General features: G+C 35.7%; 4 protein-coding genes and 1 long non-coding RNA gene across 13 annotated transcripts; 4 read left to right on the top strand and 1 right to left on the bottom strand.

Moving 5' to 3' along the window:
- Positions 1–53: 53 nt before the first annotated feature.
- LOC114413725 (probable serine/threonine-protein kinase SIS8) lies at positions 54–9,639 on the top strand. 2 transcript variants are annotated; one of them, XM_028378257.1, is made up of 13 exons: positions 54–1,520; positions 2,491–2,928; positions 3,445–3,545; positions 3,876–5,122; positions 5,271–5,311; positions 5,627–5,695; positions 6,065–6,165; positions 6,784–6,862; positions 6,969–7,067; positions 7,158–7,226; positions 7,579–7,628; positions 8,511–8,687; positions 9,082–9,639. In XM_028378257.1, exons 1-13 carry the CDS (start codon positions 1,074–1,076, stop codon positions 9,212–9,214), a joined length of 3,051 nt encoding a protein of 1,016 aa, XP_028234058.1. In that variant the 5' UTR covers positions 54–1,073; the 3' UTR covers positions 9,215–9,639. The 2 variants fall into 2 exon arrangements, with proteins under 2 accessions (XP_028234058.1, XP_028234060.1); XM_028378259.1 differs by having other exon boundaries at positions 1,384–1,520; positions 2,472–2,928; positions 9,082–9,222.
- A 1,280-nt stretch (positions 9,640–10,919) lies between these two features.
- On the top strand, positions 10,920–13,026 carry LOC114413726 (peptidyl-prolyl cis-trans isomerase FKBP17-2, chloroplastic-like). Its single transcript, XM_028378260.1, has 3 exons — positions 10,920–11,400; positions 12,285–12,329; positions 12,431–13,026. The coding sequence occupies exons 1-3, from the start codon at positions 11,018–11,020 to the stop codon at positions 12,783–12,785; spliced, it is 783 nt and encodes a 260-aa protein (XP_028234061.1). The 5' UTR covers positions 10,920–11,017; the 3' UTR covers positions 12,786–13,026.
- Positions 13,027–14,105: 1,079 nt separating this feature from the next.
- LOC114413724 (eukaryotic translation initiation factor 3 subunit C-like) lies at positions 14,106–18,452 on the top strand. The gene is made up of 4 exons (XM_028378256.1): positions 14,106–14,257; positions 14,632–14,688; positions 14,785–16,578; positions 17,271–18,452. The coding sequence occupies exons 2-4, from the start codon at positions 14,665–14,667 to the stop codon at positions 18,228–18,230; spliced, it is 2,778 nt and encodes a 925-aa protein (XP_028234057.1). The 5' UTR covers positions 14,106–14,257; positions 14,632–14,664; the 3' UTR covers positions 18,231–18,452.
- A 551-nt stretch (positions 18,453–19,003) lies between these two features.
- On the top strand, positions 19,004–22,917 carry LOC114413723. 3 transcript variants are annotated; one of them, XM_028378254.1, is made up of 10 exons: positions 19,004–19,139; positions 19,223–19,292; positions 19,397–19,464; positions 19,552–19,613; positions 20,400–20,481; positions 20,596–20,829; positions 21,711–21,839; positions 21,919–21,980; positions 22,114–22,227; positions 22,480–22,917. In XM_028378254.1, exons 1-10 carry the CDS (start codon positions 19,089–19,091, stop codon positions 22,520–22,522), a joined length of 915 nt encoding a protein of 304 aa, XP_028234055.1. In that variant the 5' UTR covers positions 19,004–19,088; the 3' UTR covers positions 22,523–22,917. The 3 variants fall into 3 exon arrangements, with proteins under 3 accessions (XP_028234055.1, XP_028234054.1, XP_028234056.1); XM_028378253.1 differs by having other exon boundaries at positions 22,474–22,917; XM_028378255.1 differs by having other exon boundaries at positions 22,438–22,917.
- An 809-nt stretch (positions 22,918–23,726) lies between these two features.
- LOC114413722 lies at positions 23,727–26,238 on the bottom strand. Of its 6 annotated transcripts, none has more exons than XR_003666967.1 (5): positions 26,124–26,238; positions 25,889–26,042; positions 24,573–25,738; positions 24,371–24,422; positions 23,727–24,235 (listed from the first exon to the last, which is right to left on the bottom strand). It is a non-coding gene; the product is annotated as an uncharacterized LOC114413722 (long non-coding RNA). The 6 variants fall into 6 exon arrangements; XR_003666965.1 differs by having other exon boundaries at positions 24,573–24,854; positions 25,600–25,738; positions 25,889–26,232; XR_003666964.1 differs by having other exon boundaries at positions 24,573–24,854; positions 25,610–25,738; positions 25,889–26,232.
- Between the last annotated feature and the right edge of the window lie 330 nt (positions 26,239–26,568).

Raw genomic sequence — 26,568 nt, 5'->3', positions numbered from 1 at the left:
ATGCAATTTTTTAAGCTATCATTTTGTGTAGCACTAGCAGTGTAGCACACATATTTTGTTGAAAAAGGGTAATAATAATGGGTGCCGTTATCCGCGAGTATTATTGAACTGAATTGAATAGGAGCATTAAAAGGTGGAGCAGAGTGCGGGCTATTCAAGTAGTAGAGATGAGATGAGATGAGGCTGCACATGAATGAAAGTGAGTTTTTTTTGCCACTTCCACTTCAAAGCCCTTTACATACCACTAAGGACAAAGATTGGGTTTGCTTGAAATAGCAAAAGTTGGAGGCTCAAAGCAACCTTATTATTTTTTCCAACTTGTTCATTCTATATGCCATTTCTGAGCAGTTCACCACAAGCACCCAACTCATGCCACCACCACAAGCACCACTTCTATTTGGACCTTCTCAAAACATACACAAACACCACATAGAGATAAGGAGGAGGAGGAAGAAGAAAGAGAAAGCAAGTTGGTTGTGTTCCAAGTCCCACCACCTTTAATTTTCTCTCTGGGACTATGAAGTAGTACGTGTGATCCTCTCTCTTCTCAAGTGGGTCATGCTTTGTGGCCCCTACTTTCTCCCACTTGCTCCTAATCTCTGCTGTCTTAGCCTCTGCCCTTTAATGTTGTCTTCTCAACTCTCTTGTCTCTTCCATTTTTGTGCTCTTATTCCTTCCACAAACAGAAACAAAGATCCATTCTTTCTCCATATGGGGGCTCAGTGATTTTGGTTTCCCTGCTTCCTAAAGGTGGTGAATGGTATCAAACATCTGTTTGTGTTTCTTTTGGAATATTTCAGTCTTGTCTGCTGAATAGGAAACTGCTCCAGTTCAATTCAAGCATCTGGATCGCCTTGATTAGGAAACGTGCAAAGCCTGTTGCTTGGAACTGTTATTTGGATTTGATTGTGTTGGTTTCTTGGCTTAGGAGCTGTTTTCCAAAATGGGGTTCTTTGAATAATTTTCTAGATACCAAAGACCATTCTTTGATACTGAGAGAGATTCATGCTTGGTCAAAGAGCAAAATGGAGAGGTTTCCACTTCTTTAGCATTCAGTACTCTAGATAACAGATATGAAGAACATTCTTAAGAAGCTTCATATCATGTCCAATCAATCAGAAGATGCCCAAGGGGCTACTTCATCAAAGAGCAACAAGTCCAGTGATGGTTCATCTTCATCCACTGCCCCTAAGAAGCTTTCCAATTGGTTGCATTCAGTTTCTAATAGGCAGAGTCCCAGTCCTCCATCTCCCATCCTGGCTAGAGGAGAAAGAATGGAGCCATCTGATTCAGTGAGCAGTGGTGGTTTGGATGTTGTGTCTGATTCAGCGAGGCGTGATTCGGAGTCTAGCACGTCGAGGGATCCTGAAGTGGAGGAGGAGTATCAGATACAACTGGCTTTGGAGCTGAGTGCAAAAGAGGATCCTGAGGCTGTACAGATTGAAGCTGTAAAGCAGATCAGTTTGGGATCCTGTGACCCTGATAATACACCAGCTGAAGTTGTGGCCTACCGTTACTGGGTAAGTCACTTTGTTAGTCCATTGACTTAAAGGTTGAAGTCACATTCTTGTTGTTATAAGTATGAGGGTGCCACCAGAACTAAAGTATCATCGATTACAAATAGAGATATACAAGGCTTGAAGCATTCTGATGCAGAGATGGTGTTTCATTTTCATAACTTGAATCATGGAATTGTAGTCTAATGAGTGTAAAGCCTGAAGAAAAGAGATGGGGGGGGGGGGGGGGGTATGAAGGAAAGGATGCAGGAATCTCTATATTGCATTTGACCCCACTCATGTTTTTTTTTTCCTTTAAACTTTCTCATCTGTGTGAAATGATAACAATTCATGATTGTTAGTAGAATTTTGCGTTATCGAATGAGAAATGCTAGCACCGAACTCTTTCGAAAACTCTTTACTATTGACTGAAATTTATTATAAATTAGAAAAATTTGTGGATTTCACTTCTTATTTGACGAATCTGACTTATGACTTTGTGGTTTTGAAAAAAATTTAACCAATAATTAGTGTGCTAGAAGGAGTGTTTTAAAGGTTGTGTTGCTAGCATTCCTCTTACTAAATATATCAATAGCATTCTGAACAGTGCTGTTAGGCTGGAACTTCCACTATCACTCAGCATATTTGCGCTTAAAAGTTGGAGTTTTATAATGGCTAATTTGGCTACGACTTTGCTCATATCATATATCATATAAATTGAAAAAGGATGCTAAAGTTGCAGCTGAGATGCATTAAGTACTTGCATTTTGGACGTATATGACATACTTGCAGGACATTAAACGATTTATAATTGTAAAAATTGCTCGACATCTTGGTATGAGATTTGGGAAACTAATTTTAAGAGTTAATGATGCTGAATGGATTAGGATGTTGATGCATGAAAACTAACTTTAGAGTTACTTAACTGTAATATATCCTACTTTATATTCCTTTCTGACTTATCTCATATCGTAGATTTATCCATGCTTCACAGAATTACAACGCTCTTGGTTATGATGACAAAATCTCAGATGGTTTCTATGATCTGTATGGGATCTTGACTGAGTCAACCTCTGCAAGAATGCCTTCTCTTGTAGATCTGCAAGGAACACCAACTTCAGATGATGTCACATGGGAAGCAGTCTTGGTCAACAGGGCTGCTGATTCCAGTTTGTTGAAACTTGAACAAGAAGCCATGGAGATGGCTGTCAATTCAAGAAAAGATTTTGAAGTACTTGTAGATAGTGATTTGGTACACAAGCTTGCAATAATAGTGGCTGACTATATGGGTGGATCAGTTGAAGATCCCGAAAGCATGTCAAGAGCATGGAGGAGTCTTAGTTACAGTCTAAAAGCAACCCTCGGTAGCATGGTTTTGCCACTTGGTTCACTGACCATTGGATTGGCTCGGCATCGCGCATTGTTATTCAAGGTACTTTTCCCAACATTCTTTTTTCTGGTTTACATTTTAATGAGAACGGTCTGGTTGATGTAAGGGTCTTGTAACATTAATTATGGTTAGATTTAAATCAAAACAAAATGACATTATTGTTAGGAAGTCCCACATCGCCTACCTCAGTTCATGGGATGTCAGCTTATATATCTGTTAGACAACTTCACTTAGTGCCAATGGTAAGTTAAATCTAACATGGTATTAGAGCCTATAGCCCATCTTAGTTCTTGCCTATTTTAGTAGGCTCGCCTGTATTGGCAGGTATCTGTGGAGGAGGGGTGTTAGGAAGTCCCACATCGTCTGCCTCAGTTCTTGGGGCTTATATATCTGTTAGGCAACTTCACTTAGTGCCAATTGGTTTTAAGTTGAAATCTAACAATCATATTAAGAGAATCGGCAGTTGGGATCACTACATGCTATGAGATTTTTGTCATACTCTTTTAAAGACTAGCATGATTCTTGGAATAAAATTATATTTCTCTGTATTAAATGTAGGTTTTAGCTGACAGTTTGGGCATCCCGTGTCGATTGGTGAAAGGACTGCAGTATATGGGTTCCAATGATGTGGCAATGAACTTTGTCAAGATAGATGGAAGGTGAGTGCAGTTAAAGTTGTATTTTGGTGGTATAGGCAAGTGTGCAGAATTATTTTGCTTATATATAGTTTTCTGAGATAAGGCTGTGTACAGACTTGAAGCTTTGTTATATTATATTGTTCCTGACTTGAAGATGTGTTACGTTACTAGTATCTTTTGTTTTGGTTAGACTTTCCTGTTGTAGCATTTTGTTCATTTTTTCAATTAATCATTTAATATTGCCTATAGCTGAATGTTCTCTCATTCTTTTTGTAAGTTTCTTAAGTAGGAGTTGCAAAGCCTTGTTATTATGTATCTGGAAGTTGTGATTGATAATGATATGAATTTCAGGGAGTACATTGTTGACCTAATGGCAGCTCCTGGAACACTTATTCCATCTGATGCTACTGGATCACACATTGAGTTTGATGATTCTTCCTTTGTAGCCAGTCCTTCATCAAGAGAGCTTGATTCGTCTCACGTAGCATCATTCAGCAGTGGGGTTGGAAGTTCATCTGAAGAAGCTTCAGACTCTGGGACTCTGGATAAAGATAATAAATCAAAGTATTTTGGCTATGCAGGGAAAGAATCCGATGTAAGCGGGACTACTACGGGCAAGGAAGAATTGAAGAAACTATCAAATGAATCCAAAAATACCCCCTATGAGGAGAAGATCATAGTGCGAGAATCCCCTAGCAGACCTAATTATCCATATATGCATGGAAGATCTCCTTCTTGGACTGAAGGAATCAGTTCTCCTGCAGTGCGTAGAATGAAAGTCAAAGATGTTTCCCAATATATGATTGATGCTGCTAAGGAGAACCCTAACTTGGCTCAAAAACTTCATGATGTTTTGCTTGAAAGTGGTGTTGTTGCACCTCCAAACTTATTTTCTGAAATTTATCATGGGCAGTTAAGTACCCTGACTGAGGCCAATTTTCCAACTGAACAAAAAGATGAAAATAAACAAGGAAGTGTGCAGCGAGAAACTAAGACTGATGACAATCTAGTTCCTGCTCGATTTTTGCCTCCTTTGCCTCACTACCGAGTTCAGCGCAAAGCAACTCCTAGCACTAGCAGTCACCTGGAGCATTCTAAGCCTGTTGATGGCTTAGGAACTGGCCTTCCTCTTGATTCAGGGGAAGCTGCTGGACAGCACATATCATCACAGGTAGAAGCAACTCAGGTAAAGTATGGAAAAAATATGCCAGTTGCGGCAGCTGCAGCTGCAGCTGCTGCTGTTGTTGCATCTTCTATGGTAGTTGCTGTAACGAAGTCAAATGCTGACTCGAATCTTGAGATTCCTGTAGCAGCAGCTGCTACTGCTACTGCTGCAGCTGTTGTAGCAACCACTGCTGCTGTAAGTAAGCAGTACGAGCAGGGCAGTCGGAGTGATGGTGATGCAGAGGGTGCTGGTTGTGAATCGAAGGGTAGTGGTGATGGAGAGCATAATGCTTTAGGAGAAAACTCAGAAGGCGAGAGAAAATCTGATAGATCAGTAAGTAATGACAGCACAAAATCTGATTCAGCGCTAGATGATGTTGCTGAGTATGATATTCCATGGGAGGAAATTGCAGTGGGAGAGCGTATTGGACTTGGTATTAACTGTATATTGTTCTATGTTTATTGTTACTCATACATCTTTCTATTTGACAGTGCTACTGTGTATAGGAGCACTTTTTTTTTTTGTCTGGTGTTCCATAGAAAAACTCAATTGCAACTGTGTGGCTGGTATTTGGCATGCAGGATCATATGGGGAAGTTTACCGTGGTGAATGGCATGGAACTGTGAGTATATCTTCATGAACCTAATCAATTGTATCATTTATCATACTACATATATTTTTCATCTTTCTTTTATTATTCATTTAGTCTTTTTTGCTTGCAATGAAATGTAAACTTTTTAAGGCTTCACTACTGCAATTGCACCTTTGTATGTGCAAGCACAACAATTTATAAAATGTAATTTTGTTATACCATATTGACTACCTCTCATTTATGTTGTCACTTGTCTCTCTATATATATACACATGTGGTTTCCTATTACATTGTTGGTTAGATATTTTTTATATTTACAGCATGTTCCCTCTCTTTGCTTTATAGGAAGTTGCTGTAAAAAAGTTTCTATATCAAGATATCTCTGGTGAATTACTTGAAGAATTCAAAAGTGAGGTACATGCCACCTCTACTTCCCTACATTTCTCTTCTTTTTCCTCTTTCTACTTATTTATGATCCCATTTGATTAATGATTCCATTGAGAGCAAAGATTATAGCTAGGTTTGATCAATAGAGGCTTTCGTGTGTTAGTGAGATAAATGGATCAAATGGAAGATAGTTTGATTTCATCATTTCTTTTAATATTTCTAATTTTTGGATCAGGATTTACCAATTCGAAATACTATCAGAATTAGTTTTTGCTCAATTCTGCAGACATTATGTAATATTGGTTGTTTTTGTTGTCCCACCATCTCATTTACATATATATATGGTTCACTGTTCAATGATGGAAGTGCTTATGTAATTTATATAAATTGCATTAGGTCCAAATAATGAAAAGACTGAGGCATCCAAATGTTGTTCTCTTCATGGGAGCAGTAACTCGACCTCCAAATCTTTCAATTGTTTCTGAATTTCTTCCTAGGTAACTAGAATTTCTTCATTTCCTGAGCTTAATTTGAGACTGTTGTGGATTTGCAATTTTTTTGGAAGTTGATATTTGCTTGCACTACCAGCATAATTAATGAAATAGACAAATAGTACTGTTCTATACTACAAAAAGAATAATGCTACATCTTCCAAAAATTCTTTCTGAATTGCTTTAGCAAATGATGTGGCATATGCCTTGAGAAGGAGAAAATGCTTATTGGATGGTAGAAACCATTAGGATTTTTTTGGGGTTAAAATAGCGGTTGAACCTCTCTTTTCTATCTTAATAATTCCTTGATTATATATACAAAAGCAGTACTCTTATCTTAGATGCCTTTAGTGTATAATTTTCATAAAAAAAAAATTGTGATTGTGCTCCATACCATGTTCTAATATATGAACGCTGTGAACTGAAAATATAGGCATGTATTTGCAAATGTACAATTTACATGTTACTATTGATTAAAACCCAACTTATACTGAGTTTATTTGATTAATAACTTAAGAACTCAGAAATTTTAGATGACCATACTCAAGGGTATTTATTTTATTTGATTAATGTCTTTTTGGAGTTTGATTCTTTGAATACTGAGACGTAGATAATCTTTTGCAGAGGGAGTTTGTATAGATTAATTCACCGACCTAACAATCAATTAGATGAGCGAAGGCGGTTGCGGATGGCCCTTGATGCTGTAGGGATTTTGTTGTCTTTAATTGCAATGCAACTTCATTCAGCAAATTATTGCTATAATGCCCAGTAGTTCTCATGATATAGCCTTGTCTCCTTTGACTATTCAGGCTCGAGGAATGAACTATCTGCACAACTGCACTCCAGTGATTGTGCATCGTGATTTAAAGTCCCCAAATCTTCTTGTTGACAAAAACTGGGTAGTAAAGGTGCTAATTGAATCTTGTGATTAATGTTCCTCGATAGTGTTGTGAGTGCTATTTGTTGATAGGTTATAACTTTTTTTTCCTGGTGAATAGGTATGTGATTTTGGCTTATCACGAATGAAGCACAGTACATTCCTTTCTTCCAGATCAACTGCAGGAACAGTAAGCTATCATAATTTTTGTGTCCTTAGTCCAATAGATGTTGTAAAATCTGTCCCTTTTAAATAAAATCATGCTAATACATACACGTTCACACATAAATTCAGACACTTTGTATATCTTTTAACTAATAGCTACTTTTGAATGGCCACAGATTTTCTTCCCTATAAATTTTGAAATTACTTTTGGTTACCTTTTGGTTCTGTGGTTTTGAAGTTCCTAATTTGGGCATTGTTTATGACATCCATTTTCTTGCATTATCATTTTGTTATCTGCATTTATAAAAGACAGCCAAGAACTCATTGGAATTGGATATACTAGAACATACTTCAGTTATGTGTATATCATGTTTCAGGCTGAGTGGATGGCTCCAGAAGTGTTGAGAAATGAACTTTCAGATGAAAAGTAAGTTTTGTTATTCTCGGTATTTGTTAATTTGCTTGAGGGACAGGAAGGTGTGGTTGTTTCCCTTGTTGCTACTCTTCCTTTATTTAACATTACCATGAAGTGTATGACTGGCACATTGTGCGTGCAAATATTTTATGTAGATTTGATTAGTTTAATAAGTAGGCAGGGAAAACTGGTACTTATTATCATATTCTAGAATATCAATACACTTTTATGAATTTATATTAAGTGCATGTTTGGTTTAGCTTATATTAATACTGATGTATGTTATAGTAGATCCATAGGCCTCAAATAGCTAGTTCTTCTATTATTTATGGTGTGTAAGCCAATTTGAGTGTCAAGTTCTATTTTTTTAAAAAAATTATTATTATTTCATTCTTCTTTATTGCAATTTCTCATGATATGAGGCTACTCAAGAAAAAGGAATCTGAAATTTAGTAGCATTGCATGGTTATGAGGACTGCTTGCATTTGCAAGGATGTTTCTTTGTCCTTTGATATGTTGTAGGCTGAGGCTTTGTTTATGATCACTCCGACTCTTTGCCATTCTCCTTTTATGATCACACCTTGGGAAGCTCTGTTTTTTGCAACTTTTGAGCTCTTTAGGCTCACCATTTTTCCTAGGAGGATTATTGTAATCCCGTTTTGTTCTCTGTGATTAAGTTTTTTGTTTTATCAACCAAAAAGGAAGCTTGGTTACTTACTGAATCCTCTTGAATCTATAGTTTTAGGGAAAACAAAACAAGGATTTTTCTTTTCATGTCTAATAAATATTGCTTAATAACTGGCTTCCTTATCTCAAACCTATCTACTCATTGGCTCTACCACTTTTTAAAACCCAATTGGCTTTTATGATAATAAGTTGGGATTCATTTTCTAGGTGTGACGTTTTTAGCTACGGGGTCATATTATGGGAGCTCTCTACTTTGCAGCAACCCTGGGGAGGAATGAATCCGATGCAAGTAGTTGGTGCTGTGGGTTTTCAACATCGCCGTCTTGACATTCCAGATAATGTAGACCCTGCCATTGCCGATATTATCAGACAATGCTGGCAGACGTGAGTGTAACTTTAATCATTTTTTTCCCTTCCATTCTGAACTGCGACTCATATATGTTATACTATTCTATTGAATTGAACCAGATAGAATAGTGGCATATTGTTGCCACAGTCTGAGAAATTGTTCCTCTCATTCTATTTAGGCTGTCTGATGTTCTACAACTGTAAGGTGAATTTTTCAGTAAGTTTATATGGTGGAGCAGTCGGAGATATAATATGATCATATGTTTTCTTTCATATAGATGCATAACATACGAATGTGATCTTTTTAAAGGGTATAAACATGTTTTTATGGTATGAGTTTGCAATAATGTCTTTCTTAGTTATTGCATGTGAAAGAATTTCATTCTACAATAAGATGTATGACTCAATATGCTACTTTTCTGTATTATAGTGATCCAAAGTTGAGGCCCACGTTTGCTGAAATCATGGCTGCTTTGAAGCCATTGCAGAAGCCAATTACTGTTTCTCAAGTGCATAGACCAATTGCTCAGTCATCACGAATTGCTGAGGACCCCGCAGGATAGGAGACAATTATACGACTAACATTTTGTTTTCATTTTACTGCTTAAAATGTGAGGGCAAGTTGTAGAGTATTTACCATTTGGGATTGGCAAAAGTGATTGGTTCAGCTAACTTACATTCTCATTCAAGGTTTTCACTCCTCTAGTTCCTTCTCTTTCTTTGTTTTTGTCTGTTTCCTTGTCTCTTCTGTAATCCACGGTGCACTCATTGTCCAGGTTGTACCATTTGTTTGTACAAAATTCTTTGGAAAATGTTGTAATCAGTGTCTAAATTTTGTTGTCCATAAATAGTTATGGAAGTTGCATCTGTAATTTGAGCAGAAGAAAGGATTAACGATAATTGAAAATTGCTTGTTGCTGTAATTAGTGACCATGTAAATTGGGTAAATGTACTAAATTTTCTGCGAGCCTTGCAATTCTCTCTCGGACATGCATACTGTTACAGGAAAAATGTTATTTTATTTTCAGCTGTTTGGGGAACATTCTACACTTAATCATTTTAGATGAAATGAACTTCTAGAGATTGTGCAACAACATAGATGTTGTATTTTAGTGTAGTTGGTCTCACTTTGCAGTTTGCTCTTTTCTTGGGCAAAAATTGGGCATAACAACGGGGCAGGTTGGGGTCGGATTTTGCTTATCCTGTCCTGTCCCCGACTCTTCATTTTTTTCCCTCTCCTGTCCCCGAAATCCAACAAGAGTGTAGATTTATTCCATTCTCTTCCTTGACATGGTCAGGTTTTTTTCACCCCTAACATGTTTATGAAATTCTATAAAAAATATAATTTTTCATATAATGAAAAAAATAATTTTAAATAGCAATCGCAACATATCTTTAAATTGTACATGGCAACATAAAATTTAATCCAATTGTAACATAAAATTCAATCCAATAGTTTCTGCTTTTAGTGTTATATATATGCAAGAATATTTTTGTAAATTAATTATTAGATGGACGGATTAAGGAGTGGGTTCGCATCGGGTACTAATAATCCTATCCTCGACCCTGAACCCCCGACTTTGACTGTCGGGGAAAACCCGAACCCAACCATGATCCCAGTCAATTCGGAATTTTCTTGTCAAAATCAGGACGAGTCCAGGACGGACCCCATGGGTTCGGGGCCATTGCCATGCTTAACTAAAATCTTCAAAAAATTTATTTTTGTATTAAATTCAGATGAAAGTTCCTTTTAAAATTTAATCACAGTTAGATTTAGATCTGCACCCTATGCAGTTCAATCATCAACTTTAGGCAACTAATTAGCATGTTCCAGAAGCTATGTTTGAAAAAAAATAGGAAAATTATAGTCGCAAGGGCAAAGTATTGTCCGTTAAACTTGACATTATTCTTTTAATTTGCTGAAGAGTATGTTAAGAATAAGTATCTAAAATTAACATTATATGAAAAAAAGATATAGATGGATTATATGCATGGGGAAGAGCGAGTGGAATTCCAACCTGCTGCCATGATGTAGGCATACTTGGTTAAAACTTTCCGTTTGAAATGCGTTATTCGGTGACAAGAATATTTTCCTTTTTTTTTTGTTTTGTCCTTTCAGACAAAGTAAGAAAAAAAGAAAGAGATGTGTCCTATCTATTTTTTCTGCTAGAATTTAAAGCACGAAATCAACTCGCATCATTTATACGTAACAGCTAAGGTTTTTTAGTTTATATTCTCAATTGTGACATGTGCAACTAAGGGCTTAGGTAGAACCACTACATGGTAAGGGATAAGGTGGGGACTTGACCTTGTAAGATATTTCTTTTTACCTTTTGTATCTAGACCAACCTTCTTTCATCCTGAACATGGCTGCTTTCTTTGGTTCCCCACCAATTTTCTCCCTCCCCCTTACTATTATTAGAACTCATCACATTTCTTCATCATCACAAACTCCACCACCAACACCTTCACCACAATCTCAGCCTCCAACTTCGTCTCCACAGCAGCTAAGAACAACAAATTTGAATGAGGAATCAGTGCAAGTGTCCACTGAAGCTAAGCAACAGAAGCCCATCAAACCAGTCACTTCATCCACTAAGGTTGGATCCACGGATTGGATAGCCACTTCCTTGACCAGAAGGTTTGGGATAGGAGCTGGTCTTGCATGGGTTGGCTTTCTTGCATTTGGTGTCATCTCAGAACAAATCAAGACTCGCCTTGAGCTGTCTCAGCAAGAGGCAAATACAAGGTCCGTGTTCCAAATATGTTTTTATTTTTTTATTTTTTTTATTTGTTTCATCCTTAGGAAACTTCTCCAACTTCTAAAGCCCCAACAGATATTTATGACATTGAAATACATTTTAAAAAGATTCCCATGAACACAAAACTTATGAATGCCACAAGTTCTCTGACAAAACATGCCAAAAGTCCATTATTTGGTGGGTGCACCTGTACTTATTTATCAACAACTTTCCTGTAATTTTTTGAAGTTACTAAAAACTGTTTTTTTTTTTTTTAATTTCTTTAAGAAAATTGACTATCCTAAGAATCTGGGCTTGTACAAGCCTTATAAGGATTACATTGGTGATATTTCTAGTAGATGTGAGATTTCAACAGCCCCTGAGAACTGACATTTTGGTAGTTGTACTCTATGACACTTCAGTCAGCCTTTCTGATATCCCTCTATAGGTAGCCTTTTTGAGACGTGTTTGGACCTGTTGAGCTATTGATAGCAGGAACTCACCACACTAGAACAAGTTATGGAGAGAAAGAGAGAAGATTTAGGCTTTTGCACAAAAGATGCACACTCACTCTATCTTTGTTATTCACACTTTTCTATTTTATAACAACTAATGAAGTTATTTAGATATAACTAACTTTTATGACAGAAAAGTAACTACTAACAATTACAATTAAATTGTTTAAATTGGTTCACAACGGGATCCTCATCCTCTATTTAATGGTTATTTAATTGTGAAATGTTAATATGCTATTGTAGACTATAGAGGCTGCGGGGCTGTTGAGAAGACAGTTAATGCAATTAAGAAAACTTTCCAATTCATCAAAATTATATAGTCAAGGTTACATTTTAGTTCTTTTATTGATGACTGATGGCCTTCTTGTCTTGCATAGGAACGTTGAGAAGGTGGAAGAGGTGGTGCTTCCTAATGGCATAAGGTTCATTATCATTCACACTATTATAACTTAAGATAATTGTATACACTATACAGTTATTATATGCCTCATTTTGTGATGCACAAAATGTGTTAAATTAACAGGTACTATGAGTTGAAACTTGGTGGTGGCGCTTCACCAAGGCCGGGAGATTTGGTTGTGATTGATATCATGGGAAAAATTGAAAGTAGTGGAGAAGTGTTTGTAGACACATTTGAGGGGGACAAGAAACCATTGGCTCTAGTGATGGGGTCAAGGCCATATAGTAAGGGAGTCTGTGAGGGTATAGAATATGTACTTAAAACTATGAAGGCTGGAGGCAAGAGGAAGGTAATAGTCCCTCCTAAATTGGGGTTTGGAGAGAATGGTGCTGACTTAGGCACTGGTGTGCAAATTCCTCCACTTGCAACACTTGAATACATTCTAGAGGTTGAAAAAGTTTCCATTGCACCCGCTTAATCCAATCATGCAGGGTGCTCAGCTTGTGTCATCTAATATAATATTATTCATTTAATTATTTTCTCATTCTTTTCGATGGGATTGAAAAATAGTAATATACATTTAAACTGTCAATAATTTTGTCAGGCTGACCTTTAAAGGCCATGATGGGGCTTTGTTTAACTTCTAATTTCAAATTTAGTGCCTACAAATACAATAACACGTGCAGTCCTCAACTTTATACATTTTATTTTTCTGGTTACTTGACAGAGGCCCTCCAAATTTCATCATATCTTGTTATATTCAAATTGTAACACACTTACTTATTACTCCTATGCATGCGAAAGTCTAGTTTATATATATTCTTTCAAATAATATTAACATTACTTTGGAAGTGTGAAAGAAGTCAATTAATGGCAGCTGTAATGAAGAATAAAAAGAAATAATTTTCCATTATCATTAACGGGATAAGCTAGAAAAATGGGAAATATATTTTTCTTCTTCTTCTTCACATATATGAAGGTAATCCTGTTTGGGATATAATCAAATATATAGATTAATTATCAACAAATGATAAAATTACCAACTAGTATTTAGCAAGATTTTAAAGTTCAATTGGCACTTCTTGTGGTAGTTTTTAAAACAATCGATTATCGAACGTGAAATTAATTGTCTTCAATATTAAAAATGATTGATAATCAATTGTGAAAAAAATTAACTATTTCATGTGAAAAATGTATAAATGTTGAAAATCTTGCCTATCAAGCAAAGAAATAAAATGATGTGAGATGCTAACTCTTTTTCCTTCTCTCTCTATTTGCACAGTATCAAACAATATGAAACTTCTTGTATATTCTCTATTTTTCCTCTTTTCCTTTTCTTCACCCTCAATTTCTATCAAACATAGCATTAAACTTTCCGTTCCCACTTTTATCCATTGTTTATTTATATTGAAATGAAGAAAAAGGAAATAAAAAGGCATATAATAACCAAAAAATAATAAATTTTAGAAGAGAAATAAGAAATGAAAATAATTTAATCTCGGGACTCCAAAAAAAATAACTCTCTGAAATTGAAGAAAAAATTCTTCATTATTTCACTTAAAAAATTAAATAGATTATTTCATAACATTAAGAAAATTAAAAATAATAAATTATTTTTTGGTTAAAAAACCAATGAAATAAAAGATTATATTTTTTAAGGGGCTAAAATTAACTTTAAAAATTAATATAATCATTTAATTTTCTCTTTTTTTTTCACTCTTTCAAACAAATAGAGATAAATTCTTTTTTTTTTTTGTTTCGATTTTTTATTTCGTTTTTTTTTTTCATATTATTTTCTCTCGGGCCCTAACCCTAACTTCATTTCCTTGGCACCCACAATACATCACTCAACTGAGGCTCAGCTGCTCAGGTGGTTAATTCCAAATCTCCATCACGTTTCTGTTTCAGTTATTCTCTTCGTTCGCGACGCCATTTTGTTTCGCTGAAAAGGTCGGTATCCTTTGTAGTCACGTGTTTCGTTTTCTCTGTTCGATTTTTATATTTGTTTTGTTTGGTTTCCAACTTCTACCTTTCATTTTTCTGCTTCTGAATAGGACGCTATTTCGTTTCGTCTAGTTAGGTGATTGTGAATTTTTCTGATAATTGCTTTTGTTTTTGTTGAGAATTTGTTTGTTGAATATCGAGTCATGCGATGGTTGTTGAATAACCGCTCTGCTTCTTGTTCTTTTCTCCTCCACATATTGAGAACAAACATCAATAGGATAAGTTTTTTTTTTTGTGAATAAACAGGTTTTTATCTTGTTTTATGCTTCGTGTTACAGAGGTATGATACAACCACAATTTGATATTATGTTTATTTGCAGATTCCCGACGCATCTCATAACTTTTGACAAAGGATGGCTTCAAGATTCTGGACCCAGGTTTTGAACACATTCTTAATTATGTTTTATTATTTGCTGCATTGGATTGAAGAAACTATGTGATATCAAAGCATTTTTTAATTTTCTAAATGACAGGGTGGAAGTGATTCCGAGGAGGAGGAGAGTGATTATGATGAGGAGGTTGATACCACGGTGGGTGAATCTGGTAGTCAAGCAGTGACAAGCAGGTACCTGCAGGATAATGCAAGTGACAGTGATGACTCTGATGGCCAAAAGCGCATTGTGAGGTCAGCAAAGGATAAACGTTTCGAGGAGATGGCTTCCACTGTCGACCAGATGAAGAATGCCATGAAGATCAATGACTGGGTGAGCTTGCAAGAGAGTTTTGACAAGATTAACAAACAGCTTGAGAAGGTCATGCGTGTCACTGAGTCTGAGAAGGTCCCCAATCTTTACATCAAGGCACTCGTGATGTTGGAAGATTTCTTGGCTCAGGCTTTGGCTAATAAGGATGCCAAGAAGAAAATGAGCAGTAGCAATGCTAAAGCCTTGAACTCAATGAAGCAGAAGCTGAAGAAGAATAATAAGCAGTATGAGGACTTGATTAATAAGTGCAGGGAGAACCCTGAGAGCGAGGAGGAAAAAGAAGAGGAGAGCGAGGAAGAGTATGACAGTGATGGTGAGATTATTGATCCAGATCAGCTTCAAAAACCAGAAGCAAAATCCGATTCGGAGGCCTCTCAATATGAAGATGAAAAGCCAGATGCTGGTGAAGGTCCTTGGGACCAAAAGCTTAGCAAGAAGGACAGGCTTTTGGATAGACAGTTCATGAAAAACCCTAGTGAGATCACGTGGGACGCGGTTAACAAGAAGTTTAAAGAGGTTGTGGCTGCCAGGGGAAGAAAGGGAACTGGTAGGTTCGAACAGGTTGAGCAGCTCACTTTCTTAACAAAAGTTGCTAAGACACCTGCACAGAAGTTGGAAATTCTGTTCAGTGTGGTTTCTGCTCAGTTTGATGTTAATCCGGGCCTCAATGGGCATGTGCCCATAAATGTATGGAAAAAATGTGTGCAGAACATGCTGATCATTCTTGATATTTTAGTGCAGTACCCAAATATAGTGGCTGATGATTTGGTTGAACCTGACGAGAATGAAACTCAGAAAGGTCCTGAACATAATGGAACAATTCGGGTTTGGGGTAACTTAGTTGCTTTTTTAGAAAGAATTGATGTCGAGTTTTTCAAGAGCCTGCAGTGCACAGATCCTCATACACGTGACTATGTTGAGAGACTTAGGGATGAGCCCACGTTTCTGGTTCTTGCTCAGAATGTCCAGGAATATCTTGAAAGAGTTGGAAATTTCAAAGCTGCTTCTAAGGTGGCCTTGAGGAGGGTTGAGCTCATTTACTACAAACCACAAGAGGTTTATGATGCCATGAGAAAATTGACTGAATTGACAGAAGATGGAGATAATGGAGGGGAGGCAAGTGAGAAGGAATTTGAGGAATCAAGAATTCCTACTGCATTTGTTGTTACCCCAGAGGTTGTTGCGCGGAAACCCACCTTCCCTGAGAATAGCAGGACCCTAATGGATGTATTGGTATCTATGATATACAAATATGGAGATGAGCGAACTAAAGCGCGTGCAATGCTCTGTGATATATATCATCATGCTCTACTTGATGAGTTCTCAACAGCCCGTGATCTGCTTCTTATGAGCCATTTGCAAGATAGTGTTCAGCATATGGACATTTCAACGCAGATACTTTTTAACAGGGCCATGTCACAGTTAGGTTTATGTGCTTTTCGGGTTGGACTGATTTCTGAAGCACATGGCTGTTTGTCTGAACTCTACTCTGGTGGAAGGGTGAAGGAGTTGCTGGCACAAGGCGTGTCACAAAGTCGTTATCACGAGAAGACTCCAGAACAGGTACTGATCCCCCCTCCCCCTCTTCATTTTCCGAATGATTGATATGGTGGAAGTTTATTAGGTGCTGGTCTTAGACTCTTAGTTATGAGTTCAATGCATTTATTGTTACTAAGGGAGTAGTTGTTACATTTTATTTGTTTGGGGAAACGGTATGCTTTGTTTATACATGCATTGCAATTAACCTGAAAATTACATGAATATATTAACTGCTTAGATGTACACTAATAGTATAATCAACACCAAAGAGGTAAACCCTTTTTATTAGAAAAATGGCATCATGTATGTTCAGAAATCCCACGTCGTCTGCCTCAATTCTCACGGTGCAACTTATATATTTGTTGGATAACTTCACTTAGTGCAAATTGATTTTTAGCTGAAATCTAACAATTTCTAGAATCTATAGCCATAGAACTGAAAGAAATTGAAGTAATTTGAAGCTGTGATAAATAATTTGGTCAGCATGCTGATACTCAGCTCCTCAGGAGAAAGGACTGATATGGCTTTTTGTTTTTTTTTGTTAGTTCTGCAATTATCAAGTTGCTTCCGATAGACGCTGGCTTTTCTTTTTGTCTTTTAATAGTGATCTGTGCTTGGATGACAATATTGTCGATGCATTATAATTTAATTCTTTGTTTTAGAATTGTATGAATTACATTTTAACATTGCTTTTAACTCTTCTCAATTCTTTTCAGGAAAGGTTGGAAAGAAGACGACAGATGCCCTATCATATGCACATCAATCTAGAGCTCCTGGAGGCAGTACATCTTGTTTCTGCTATGCTGCTGGAAGTTCCCAATATGGCAGCCAATGTTCATGATGCCAAACGGAAGGTCATTAGTAAGACTTTCCGTCGCCTGCTTGAGGTAAGTGAGAAACAAACATTTACTGGTCCACCGGAAAATGTCAGAGATCACGTTATGGCTGCCACAAGGGTTCTTAACAAGGGAGACTTCCAGAAGGCTTTTGACATTATTGTGTCTCTTGATGTGTGGAAATTTGTGAGAAATCGAGATACCGTACTTGAAATGCTGAAGGACAAAATCAAGGAGGAGGCATTGAGGACATACCTCTTTACCTTCTCTTCATCTTATGAATCGTTGAGCCTGGATCAACTCACAAAATTTTTTGATCTCTCTGTTTGTCGCACTCATAGCATTGTCAGTAGGATGATGATCAATGAGGAGCTTCATGCAAGCTGGGATCAGCCAACTGGGTGCATTCTTTTCCAAGATGTTGAACACTCCAGGCTTCAGGCATTGGCATTCCAATTGACCGAGAAATTATCTGTCCTTGCAGAGAGTAATGAAAAAGCAGCAGAGGCCAGGGTAGGTGGTGGTGGATTGGATCTGCCTCTAAGGCGTAGAGATGGCCAGGACTATGCTGCCGCCGCGGCTGCCGGCAGTGGTACAGCCTCTTCCAGTGGTAGGTGGCAAGACCTGTCCCTTTCTCAGCCAAGGCAAGGCAGTGGGCGTGCAGGGTATGGTGGAAGGCCAATGGCATTGGGCCAAGCAGCTGGGAGTGGCTATTCAAGGGGACGAGGAAGGGGTTCGTATGGAGGTTCAGGGAGGACTGCTCAAAGGGGTTCAGCATTGAGGGGACCCCAGGGAGATGGATCTACTCGCATGGTTAGCCTTAAGGGAGTTCGTGCCTGAATAAGAGTTTTGATAATTTGGCTAACGCACTATAGCATTCTGGTTTTCATTCTTGTAGGCTTTAATTTTCTTACGGATTTTATCTTTGTTTATTTATTACATTGGAGCTTGCTTTCATTTTACACCTATTTTCACCTGGTTTTATTTTGTTTGAATTGTACCCTTAAGTGATGCATATTGACCTTGCTCATTTAAGTGAGCTATCAATGTCTTTCACACAAACTTATCTTTGTTTTTCTTTTTTGTTTATTACATTTTACTCATAATATTTCTTTTTGTAATGAAAGTAATAATTTAAAGAAATTTTTCATAATTTTCTAATTACCTAATTTATCATTGTTATAAATATTAGGCTAAAATATTAATTTTAAACAAAAAATAGTAAATTTTGGGCTCATTTGTTAGAACTTATTATATGAAAAGTACCTTATTGTAAAAAGATGATTTATTTTCACTTAAGATTATTTTCCCAAAATAATTATTTAAAAAGAATTGACAACCAAATATGCATATATTTATACACTAAACCTCTGCATGAAAAAATAATAATTGTTGTGGATGTGGATGACGCCGTACAATTTGTAACAACTAACAAGTCCCCGGCCTCATGGTAGTGGTACCCATAGCCATACATTCTAAGTGGGTGGATGGAATTGAAGTTAAGAATTAAGTTTTTTTTCATCACGGGACTAAAATTATCATTTAAGAATATTAAATTCAGTACAGTAATTGACGTAAATAAAAAATAAAAAAATAAAAATGTTACAAAGTACTCGACTATTAAACATGACAATTGGTCATCGTCTTCTTCATTCTTGTGTTTTGTTGCGCTGAACAAGACAAGAAAACTACAAAGCTATGGGCACCATCATCGACTCCCATTTCTTGGCCTTCACTGCCCTTGTCACTGTAATCATTCATTCCCAATTCTCTTCTCTCTTTCTCAATTCACTCACATATTTTGCTTTGCTTATATTTTGTTTTATTTCCAGATTGCCTATCAGTTTTTGTTTTTCGTCGTCACTGCGCTCCTCAAATTCGACAAAGTCACTGATTTTGCTGGTTGGTTCATTATTCTTTGCTTCACTTTTAAATACCACAATCTTCTTCTATTCTCTTCCGTTAATTAATAAAAACAAAGTGCTTTTTTATTTTTTATTTTTAAGGAAGTACGAATTTCATTATAATTGCTGCATTGACCCTGGTCATCAAAGGCTCCTGGTATTTTCGACAGGTAACTTAACGTTTCCTTTTCTTTATTGTAATTAACAGACTAAAACAAAATGGTCAATGAAATGATGAATTAAATCACTCTTTTCAGATAATCCTCACTTTGTTTGTTGGGATATGGGGAATTCGCCTCGGCCTTTTCCTCCTATTCAGGTATCATGATGGATATATCACAGTAAACTATGCTTGTGCTCGTACCGTGCTATTAGTGGAGTTGCTTGCTTCTCACTGCTACGCATACTTTTCTCAGTTGCACTTTCTTTATTTTTCATATTCTTTAATTGAACAGATTATTTTCTCTTTTCTTTTTAATTAAATTGCTTGTTCTTTACAATTGCCAACTCTCGAGTTTTAGCTTAACTAGAAGTCTCAAGTTTCAGTATTGGGGAATCCAACTGCTTTAACAACTTGCCTGAGGGAAAACTTTTCCCCTCATAGTGGGTTGAGTCAAATTAGTCATATATCCAGTGTGGTATTCAGATATCACTGTCCTAGACATAAAAAGAATTTGCTCATTCTTTACAGAAAATATTCCCTAGTATAATACCTTTCAGTATTGCAAATAAAAATATAAAAAAATGAATCTGTGATATGATTATCGTATTGTATTGTTAATGTTTTTTTGTTTTTTTGTTTTTGTAAAATTCCCTTTCAATAGAATGCTTTTTACACTGTATACTGCATTGTTGAGCATGTTCCTAACATATTGGGTTCAGTGAACAATTTGTGGTTAAACAAAGTATCATCGCAAGGCACCATAGACTGTTAAGAAAGTTATTTATTTATTCTTCTGTTAAACATGTCAATTCTTCCCAATTTTTCATGCTCAATGTATATTGCCTTTAACATTGGGATGCAGCTTAGTGTCAAGACTATTAGTTAACAAAGTGTCTTTCTGAATGTTTTATAGTTGATCTAATTTCTGAATATGATTATCAGAATTTTGCAGTGGGGAGAGGACCGACGCTTTGATGAAATGCGCAGTAATTTGGGTAGACTGGCCATATTTTGGATATTTCAGGTTTCTTAGATTTTAATCATTTTTTTTTAAGATTTAGCATGCTGATCTTGGTTTTTTCTGGATATATTCTCTTTTGATGTCTTGTAGTAGAGGATTTACTTCAATTTTTTGCAGGCTGTCTGGGTGTGGGCTGTGAGTTTACCTGTTACAGTGGTTAATGCAAGCGACAGAAATCCCTTCCTACAGGTTGTTGATATAGTAGGGTGGATTTTGTGGGCTGTGGGTTTTATTGTGGAAGGTACAGCAGATCAACAAAAGCTGCATTTCAAAAGATCTTCAGAAAATAGAGGGAAGTGGTGTAATGTTGGACTTTGGAAATATTCTCGTCATCCTAACTATTTTGGTGAAGTAAGTGCTATTATCGCTTTTAAATGAAAATATTTTGGTATTGCAGGATGTATATGGAGGAGCTTGTAAGTTTAGTTGGATTTATGAATACGGCTAGGGATCTTCTTATAAGCTCTTTTTAGCCTATTTCAACAAGTTTTGTTGTGAAGCTTATTGAAATAAGTTTTTCTTTTTCAACTAATTGTGTAAGGTTCACAGTCAAGCTTATGATATAATATAAGTTCTCATTTAATAAAAGAATATAGAACACCAGAAGGGCTGGGATGACCCAAATAACCCATCTCATTCTCAAACTATATTGGGATCAGGTCCTGTTTTGGCTGTCCTTTAGAAATCTTACCCCAAACATTGCATTTAAAAGCTATTGCTATCATTGCATTTTTCTTTCTTTTGAGTGGGGGTGGACATATTGGAAAGATGAGTGAGGGCTGAGGAGTGTTTACTGTTTAGTTGAGTAAGATATGAGAGAAATATATCTTGATATCTAGGAGCTAGTTGAGTAATCTCTTTCTTTCGGTGTGGGAAAAAAAATCTTGGAGGTAATCCTTTAAAACATAAGCAGAAACAAAACACAAAATAATTATAATAATGGAAATTTAAATAAATTCCTTTGTGCGGTTCTGAGTAATTTGAAATCCCTGATGCATAAATTTTTTTTGCCAGATCAATGGTCAAATGACTTGGTATAATGTATAGTTATTTCCATTAAAATGCGCATATGGTTGCAGAGATATGCCAGAATAAGCTATTTATTACATTCCTGCCTCTTTTTATAGGATAAACTAAAGTGATTTTTGGTTGGTCTAATAGGGGTTTCAATGTTCTAATATTATTTATTCTTTTATTGGAAAACTAATGTAAGTCATGAATGCTTAATTTAGATATTGCTTTGGTGGGGAATTTTTGTGGCATCTACACCTGTACTGAAGGGTGCTGAATGGCTGGTGATCATTGGACCAATCTTTCTCACATTATTGCTTCTTTTTGTCAGTGGCATTCCACTTCTTGAGGTTTGCTTCTTACCTCTGATTTGATTAAAATTGTGCTTATAATTTCGTGCCTTCCTGATGATGAATTGTATGGAGACAGGATTCAGCGGATAAAAAGTTTGGCAATGTAGATGGATATAGGATATACAAAAAGAGAACCAGGTTAATTTACCTCCTCAATGTCATATATCTTTTTGGTCTCTGGTTAAGCAGAAATGTCTCTTCACCTAGTGCGATGAGTCGATTATTATTGTTTTGTCATTAAGGAGAAATGACTAAGCCCAATCATTTTCAGCCCTTTAATCCCGTTGCCACGATCAATCTATGGGAACTTATCCGCATGGTTCAAAACAACTTTTCTCTTCGAATTTCCATTCTACAGTCGTAATCTACCACAAGAAGAGAACTGGTGAGAAGCGATTTTAATTCCACTTGCATAATTTTATGTACACTACCATTTTGTATTTCATGAACATGAGTACTTAATTTACAATAACGAGCCTTGCGTGTCTATATCATCAAGGTGTGTGACTAATAAAATATCGAATTGTTTAGGATGGCCAAATTTTGTTGTCTCTGGAAATGCTTTAAAACTCCTTATTGCATTCCTTAATTGTAGGTGAAATGGTATTAAATTTTTTAGTATCTGCTGAAGGTGCAGTGCAAGCAGTGGGAAAATCAGTGATGCTCTGAAAATTGGCTAGCACTTGGTTCTTTGAATTTGTTTGGTTCCTTTCTTACGTCAGACTGAAGTTGCAGCTGGCATCATCATCCACCATGGTTAGGGATGTGGCTTTGTAATGCTATTGCAGCTTTCCTTCTAGATTTAATCTTTCTAATTTGCTTGTTCTCTCTTAGATATGTATAAATTTGCGTACTATATATGTTGTGTGCAAGTACTATGGCTTGTGCAGGTAACTAATGGATCAATCATGTGTTTCATCTTATTTCTTCTATTGCAACTCTCATTATGGACCTGCAGCATGCCAACATCGGCAGATATTGAACACAAATGTTTTGTTGATGTATCCTAATATTGTATTTAGTAAAATTCATTTCTGAATACAATGTAGTAATAAACTAACGGAATGCTTCTGTCTGGTGAATGTGCTGAGAAAGTCATCTGTCATTGGTCGTCCAAGGGTGTGTTTGGTTTTTTTTTTATAAAAAAAATACCTTTGTAAAATAATTGTTAAGAAATATTTTTAATTGTAAAAAAATTGCCTGATAAAATGATTTTAGAAACATGTTTCAAAAAAGAAAAGAGCATTTCATGGTAAAAGATTAAGCAAACTAGTCAAAATGATCTTTCTGGAATAATAATAATTTTGGAGTTTGAGATATGATTTTGAATATATTTTTTTGATTAATTTGAGATGTAAAACTTGTATTATTAGATTCACTTCTAGAAAAATTATGAAATTCAACTAATATTCAAATAAAAAAATAGTCATAAACATTGTAAAAATGGGTCTTATGAGCAATTGAAAAATAATTTGATATCAAAATTTTCAATTTTTTGATTGATCCTTAAATTCATTTTCACACTATTTTAAACAAATTTATAAGTTGGATTTTATATTCTTCATATAAATGAATCTAATATAACAAGTTTTATATCTCAAATTAATTAAAATATATATATATATATATATATATATATATATTTTAAAATATAAAAAAATTATCATTGTTTTAAAAAAAAATCATCCTGACTTACTTTAAAAACATAAATGTTTAAATTGAATTTTTTTAAAGATAAAAAATCAAATTGAAAACATAAAGAATTATTAAATTATTTATTTTAAAAATGTAACTTATTCAAAGATTTATTTATTATAGAAAAAAATTATCTTGTAAAGTACACAATCTACTACAATACTAGTTTTTTTTTTATAAATAAAACAATAATGTAATGCAACATTATTTCCCTCCCGTTTCAGGGCAAGTAAATAGAGAAATATTTTTACATGTGAAATCCAACATCAACAAAAAAACTTATTTCTCTTCTCAAATAAATAGTAAAACTTTAATATTTCCATTGTATTTTTTCTATTTTCTTTCTCTCTATTTACACATAACAATCGTAGGATTATTGATATGACTACCCTCCATCTGATCTATTCTCTTAATTGGAGCTTCTTCATACAAGCCCTAGATATGCTTAATAAGCACATTGAGACCGAGGTAAAAAAGATATCTTTGATTTCTAAAATATAGGCAGTACGAACTTCTTCCTTCGTCCTTCTAAATCAATGAATACCACGAGTAGTTCTTTTTTATACCTCCGATATTGCTCCATCAATCATTGTGGCAAGCATATTAAACCATAAAACCCCTACTCACATGTATCTGGTAAAGTCCACAAGGCTATGCACTGATTCTTCACATGCTCCAAGGGCCAGAAATCAAGTAATCTGATACATTAAGTACAAGATCGTCAAAAATACTGGTAATAAGAAACAAAACAGCCGCTCTTATAGTAATTCTACTTCTACCTAGTTTTTACTTGGTCAAGGGAAGTGCAATTCTCCAGAGAATACAAAAATTACCGGGATTTAGCTCATAAGTGTAAAATACTGAAACTTGCTCAGAATAGTAAGCCTACAAGCAGATAGCACAGAACATGTATCACAAACTATTCTAATTCTCAGGCTTCAATTATTGCAAATGCAGTATACAACATGCAATGAGAGGCTCAAGATTCATCGCTTAATCAGATATTGTCAGAAGACAGGCAGATACAACACTTACCGGCTTATAGGAAAGGAAGAATGCAGGGTAGAGAGGTCAAGCAGACTAAAAGCCAGCACTGGCAGGGAAGAAAACAGCACAATGTAAACCGCTGTTAACTCCAACCAACTGTATCGTGTAGAAATATTGAAAATCTGCATTCTTCTAGCATAAATTGATTGCTACAGCATTCACAGTCTGGACTACCACATACAAATCTTAACTTGCATTGCTTGCTGTATGCAATAGAATGAGTACACCAAGTTCAGCAGTCACGGATTCCCTCACTGTTCATGCATCAACCTGCCAGGATTTGTCATTGTTGAAAGGGTTACCATTTAAATGATAAAATTTCAGAAAAAAACACAATTTCACAACCAGTTGGATTGCAGAAAGACCTGAGAGCAAAGAATTAACGCATGAGCAAAGAGTTTAAAATGCAGAGTAGGAATACAATAAAAAGGAACATAGTTTTCAATCTTGGATAGCGGCGTGTAGCAGCTGACCCCAAAAACGATATAGTGGTATAACGGACTGTTATTTTGAATATTTTTATACAATTTATATAATTCATACTAAATACATATGAATACTAAAAAAACATAAAAACTAAAATCTTGACAACTTCATAATTAACAATAAAGTTACAGATCTTAGCTCTTGAGCAAATGTACAAGTACATAGTAACAAAGGGTACCATGTCTAACCAAGGAGAGATAAGAGGAGTGAATCAGTTTGTGTCTTTGGGAAATAGATGACAAGAAAAAAAGACCTGAGAGACTATAAACAGAGAATGTAGACTGATCAAACAAAGAGAACAAGAGAAAATAGAAAGGAAAAAAAGAACTCAAGAGTAGAAAGCAGAGATTGATGAGAATAAGAGAACAATGAGAACAATATTACAAGAAAAAACTGAGAGTGAGAACAAGAGAGGAGCAAAAGAAGCTGGTAGATGGGTTGCGGAGAGTCACCAAAGGGTCTCGTCACACAATGGTGGTTGGAGGGTCGGATGGGGTTAGTGTAGTATTCACAAGGTAGGAGTTTTTACCCAAAATTACCTCCATAAAATGGCCTCTAATGCGAATATTGGAGGCCATTCTCAGGATTTTGGGACGCCATGGCAGTGCATATAGCAGCCAGGGGCCACTACGCTGCTATAGCACCGCTATAGTGCACTATCGACAGACCTGCAAGGGAAGCAGGGAAAAAGTCATGCAAGATTATACAAAATCAACCAGTGATAAATACATAAACAGATACACACAATTTTATATAGATATTTTATCCAATTCCTGACACGAGAGAAGTATATCCAAAATGGAACTAAAGTATCTGACCTCGTTTCATCATTTACTAGACGAAGTTTCTCTGCCTTCTCAGTCTCATTTCTTTGTTGGAGAGCACCAATAATTGTTTCAAAAGTTACAGCATCAGGGGGGGCAATCATTGTCATCCATTTTTGAAAGCAAGGTCATAGCTTCATCAAAAGAGCTGTCTTTACAAAGGGCATTGATCATAATGGTATACGTTCGGACATTTGGACGACAGCCATGTATCAAAAGATGTACTTACCTTTTTTTCTTCTGCATTTCTTAATGCCGATACAATAATTGTTGAAGTTACAAATGCAGTCACAGGAAACAGTATGAGTTTTCTCCTTTTGTTTCCATCAACATTTGAACCAAACACCACAAATAAAGAGAGAAGGGTAGCTGTTGTTTATCCCGTGGATTTTTAATGTGAGTTAAAAAAAATATGAAATAAAACTGTAAAAAATTCATCTTAATTATTAATTATAATCCAACGATTATTATTTGTTTAAATTGAGATTTTGTAATTTTGTATAAATTGAGAAGATGCTTTCTGCACCGTAATTTGCAATTACTACTTTAATATGTTACTCCTTGGTACTACTATTACTAAAAGAGTTAAACACGCAACTTTTTTTCTACTATTGAAAGCAAGTACTTTAATGTTTTCTGTTTCAGACGAATTTCGGAACAGTTTTTTTTGGACA

This window comes from Glycine soja, chromosome 5 (assembly GCF_004193775.1).
Source record: "Glycine soja cultivar W05 chromosome 5, ASM419377v2, whole genome shotgun sequence".
NCBI lineage: Eukaryota > Viridiplantae > Streptophyta > Magnoliopsida > Fabales > Fabaceae > Glycine > Glycine soja.
Note: the sequence above shows the minus strand (reverse complement) of the source record. Positions and strands in the feature narration are given on the sequence as shown.

Excerpts from the sequence above, each read along its gene's own strand:
- LOC114413725 (XM_028378257.1), top strand. The coding sequence starts at position 1,074 with ATGAAGAACATTCTTAAGAAGCTTCATATCATGTCCAATCAATCAGAA. Across the intron at positions 2,929-3,444 it reads ATCGCGCATTGTTATTCAAG|GTTTTAGCTGACAGTTTGGG; the intron begins GTACTTTTCCCA and ends TATTAAATGTAG. Across the intron at positions 8,688-9,081 it reads ATCAGACAATGCTGGCAGAC|TGATCCAAAGTTGAGGCCCA; the intron begins GTGAGTGTAACT and ends TCTGTATTATAG.
- LOC114413726 (XM_028378260.1), top strand. The coding sequence starts at position 11,018 with ATGGCTGCTTTCTTTGGTTCCCCACCAATTTTCTCCCTCCCCCTTACT. Across the intron at positions 11,401-12,284 it reads CAGCAAGAGGCAAATACAAG|GAACGTTGAGAAGGTGGAAG; the intron begins GTCCGTGTTCCA and ends TGTCTTGCATAG. Across the intron at positions 12,330-12,430 it reads GTGCTTCCTAATGGCATAAG|GTACTATGAGTTGAAACTTG; the intron begins GTTCATTATCAT and ends TTAAATTAACAG.
- LOC114413724 (XM_028378256.1), top strand. The coding sequence starts at position 14,665 with ATGGCTTCAAGATTCTGGACCCAG. Across the intron at positions 14,689-14,784 it reads CTTCAAGATTCTGGACCCAG|GGTGGAAGTGATTCCGAGGA; the intron begins GTTTTGAACACA and ends TCTAAATGACAG. Across the intron at positions 16,579-17,270 it reads ACGAGAAGACTCCAGAACAG|GAAAGGTTGGAAAGAAGACG; the intron begins GTACTGATCCCC and ends AATTCTTTTCAG.
- LOC114413723 (XM_028378253.1), top strand. The coding sequence starts at position 19,089 with ATGGGCACCATCATCGACTCCCATTTCTTGGCCTTCACTGCCCTTGTC. Across the intron at positions 19,293-19,396 it reads CAAAGTCACTGATTTTGCTG|GAAGTACGAATTTCATTATA; the intron begins GTTGGTTCATTA and ends TTTATTTTTAAG. Across the intron at positions 21,981-22,113 it reads ATATACAAAAAGAGAACCAG|CCCTTTAATCCCGTTGCCAC; the intron begins GTTAATTTACCT and ends AATCATTTTCAG.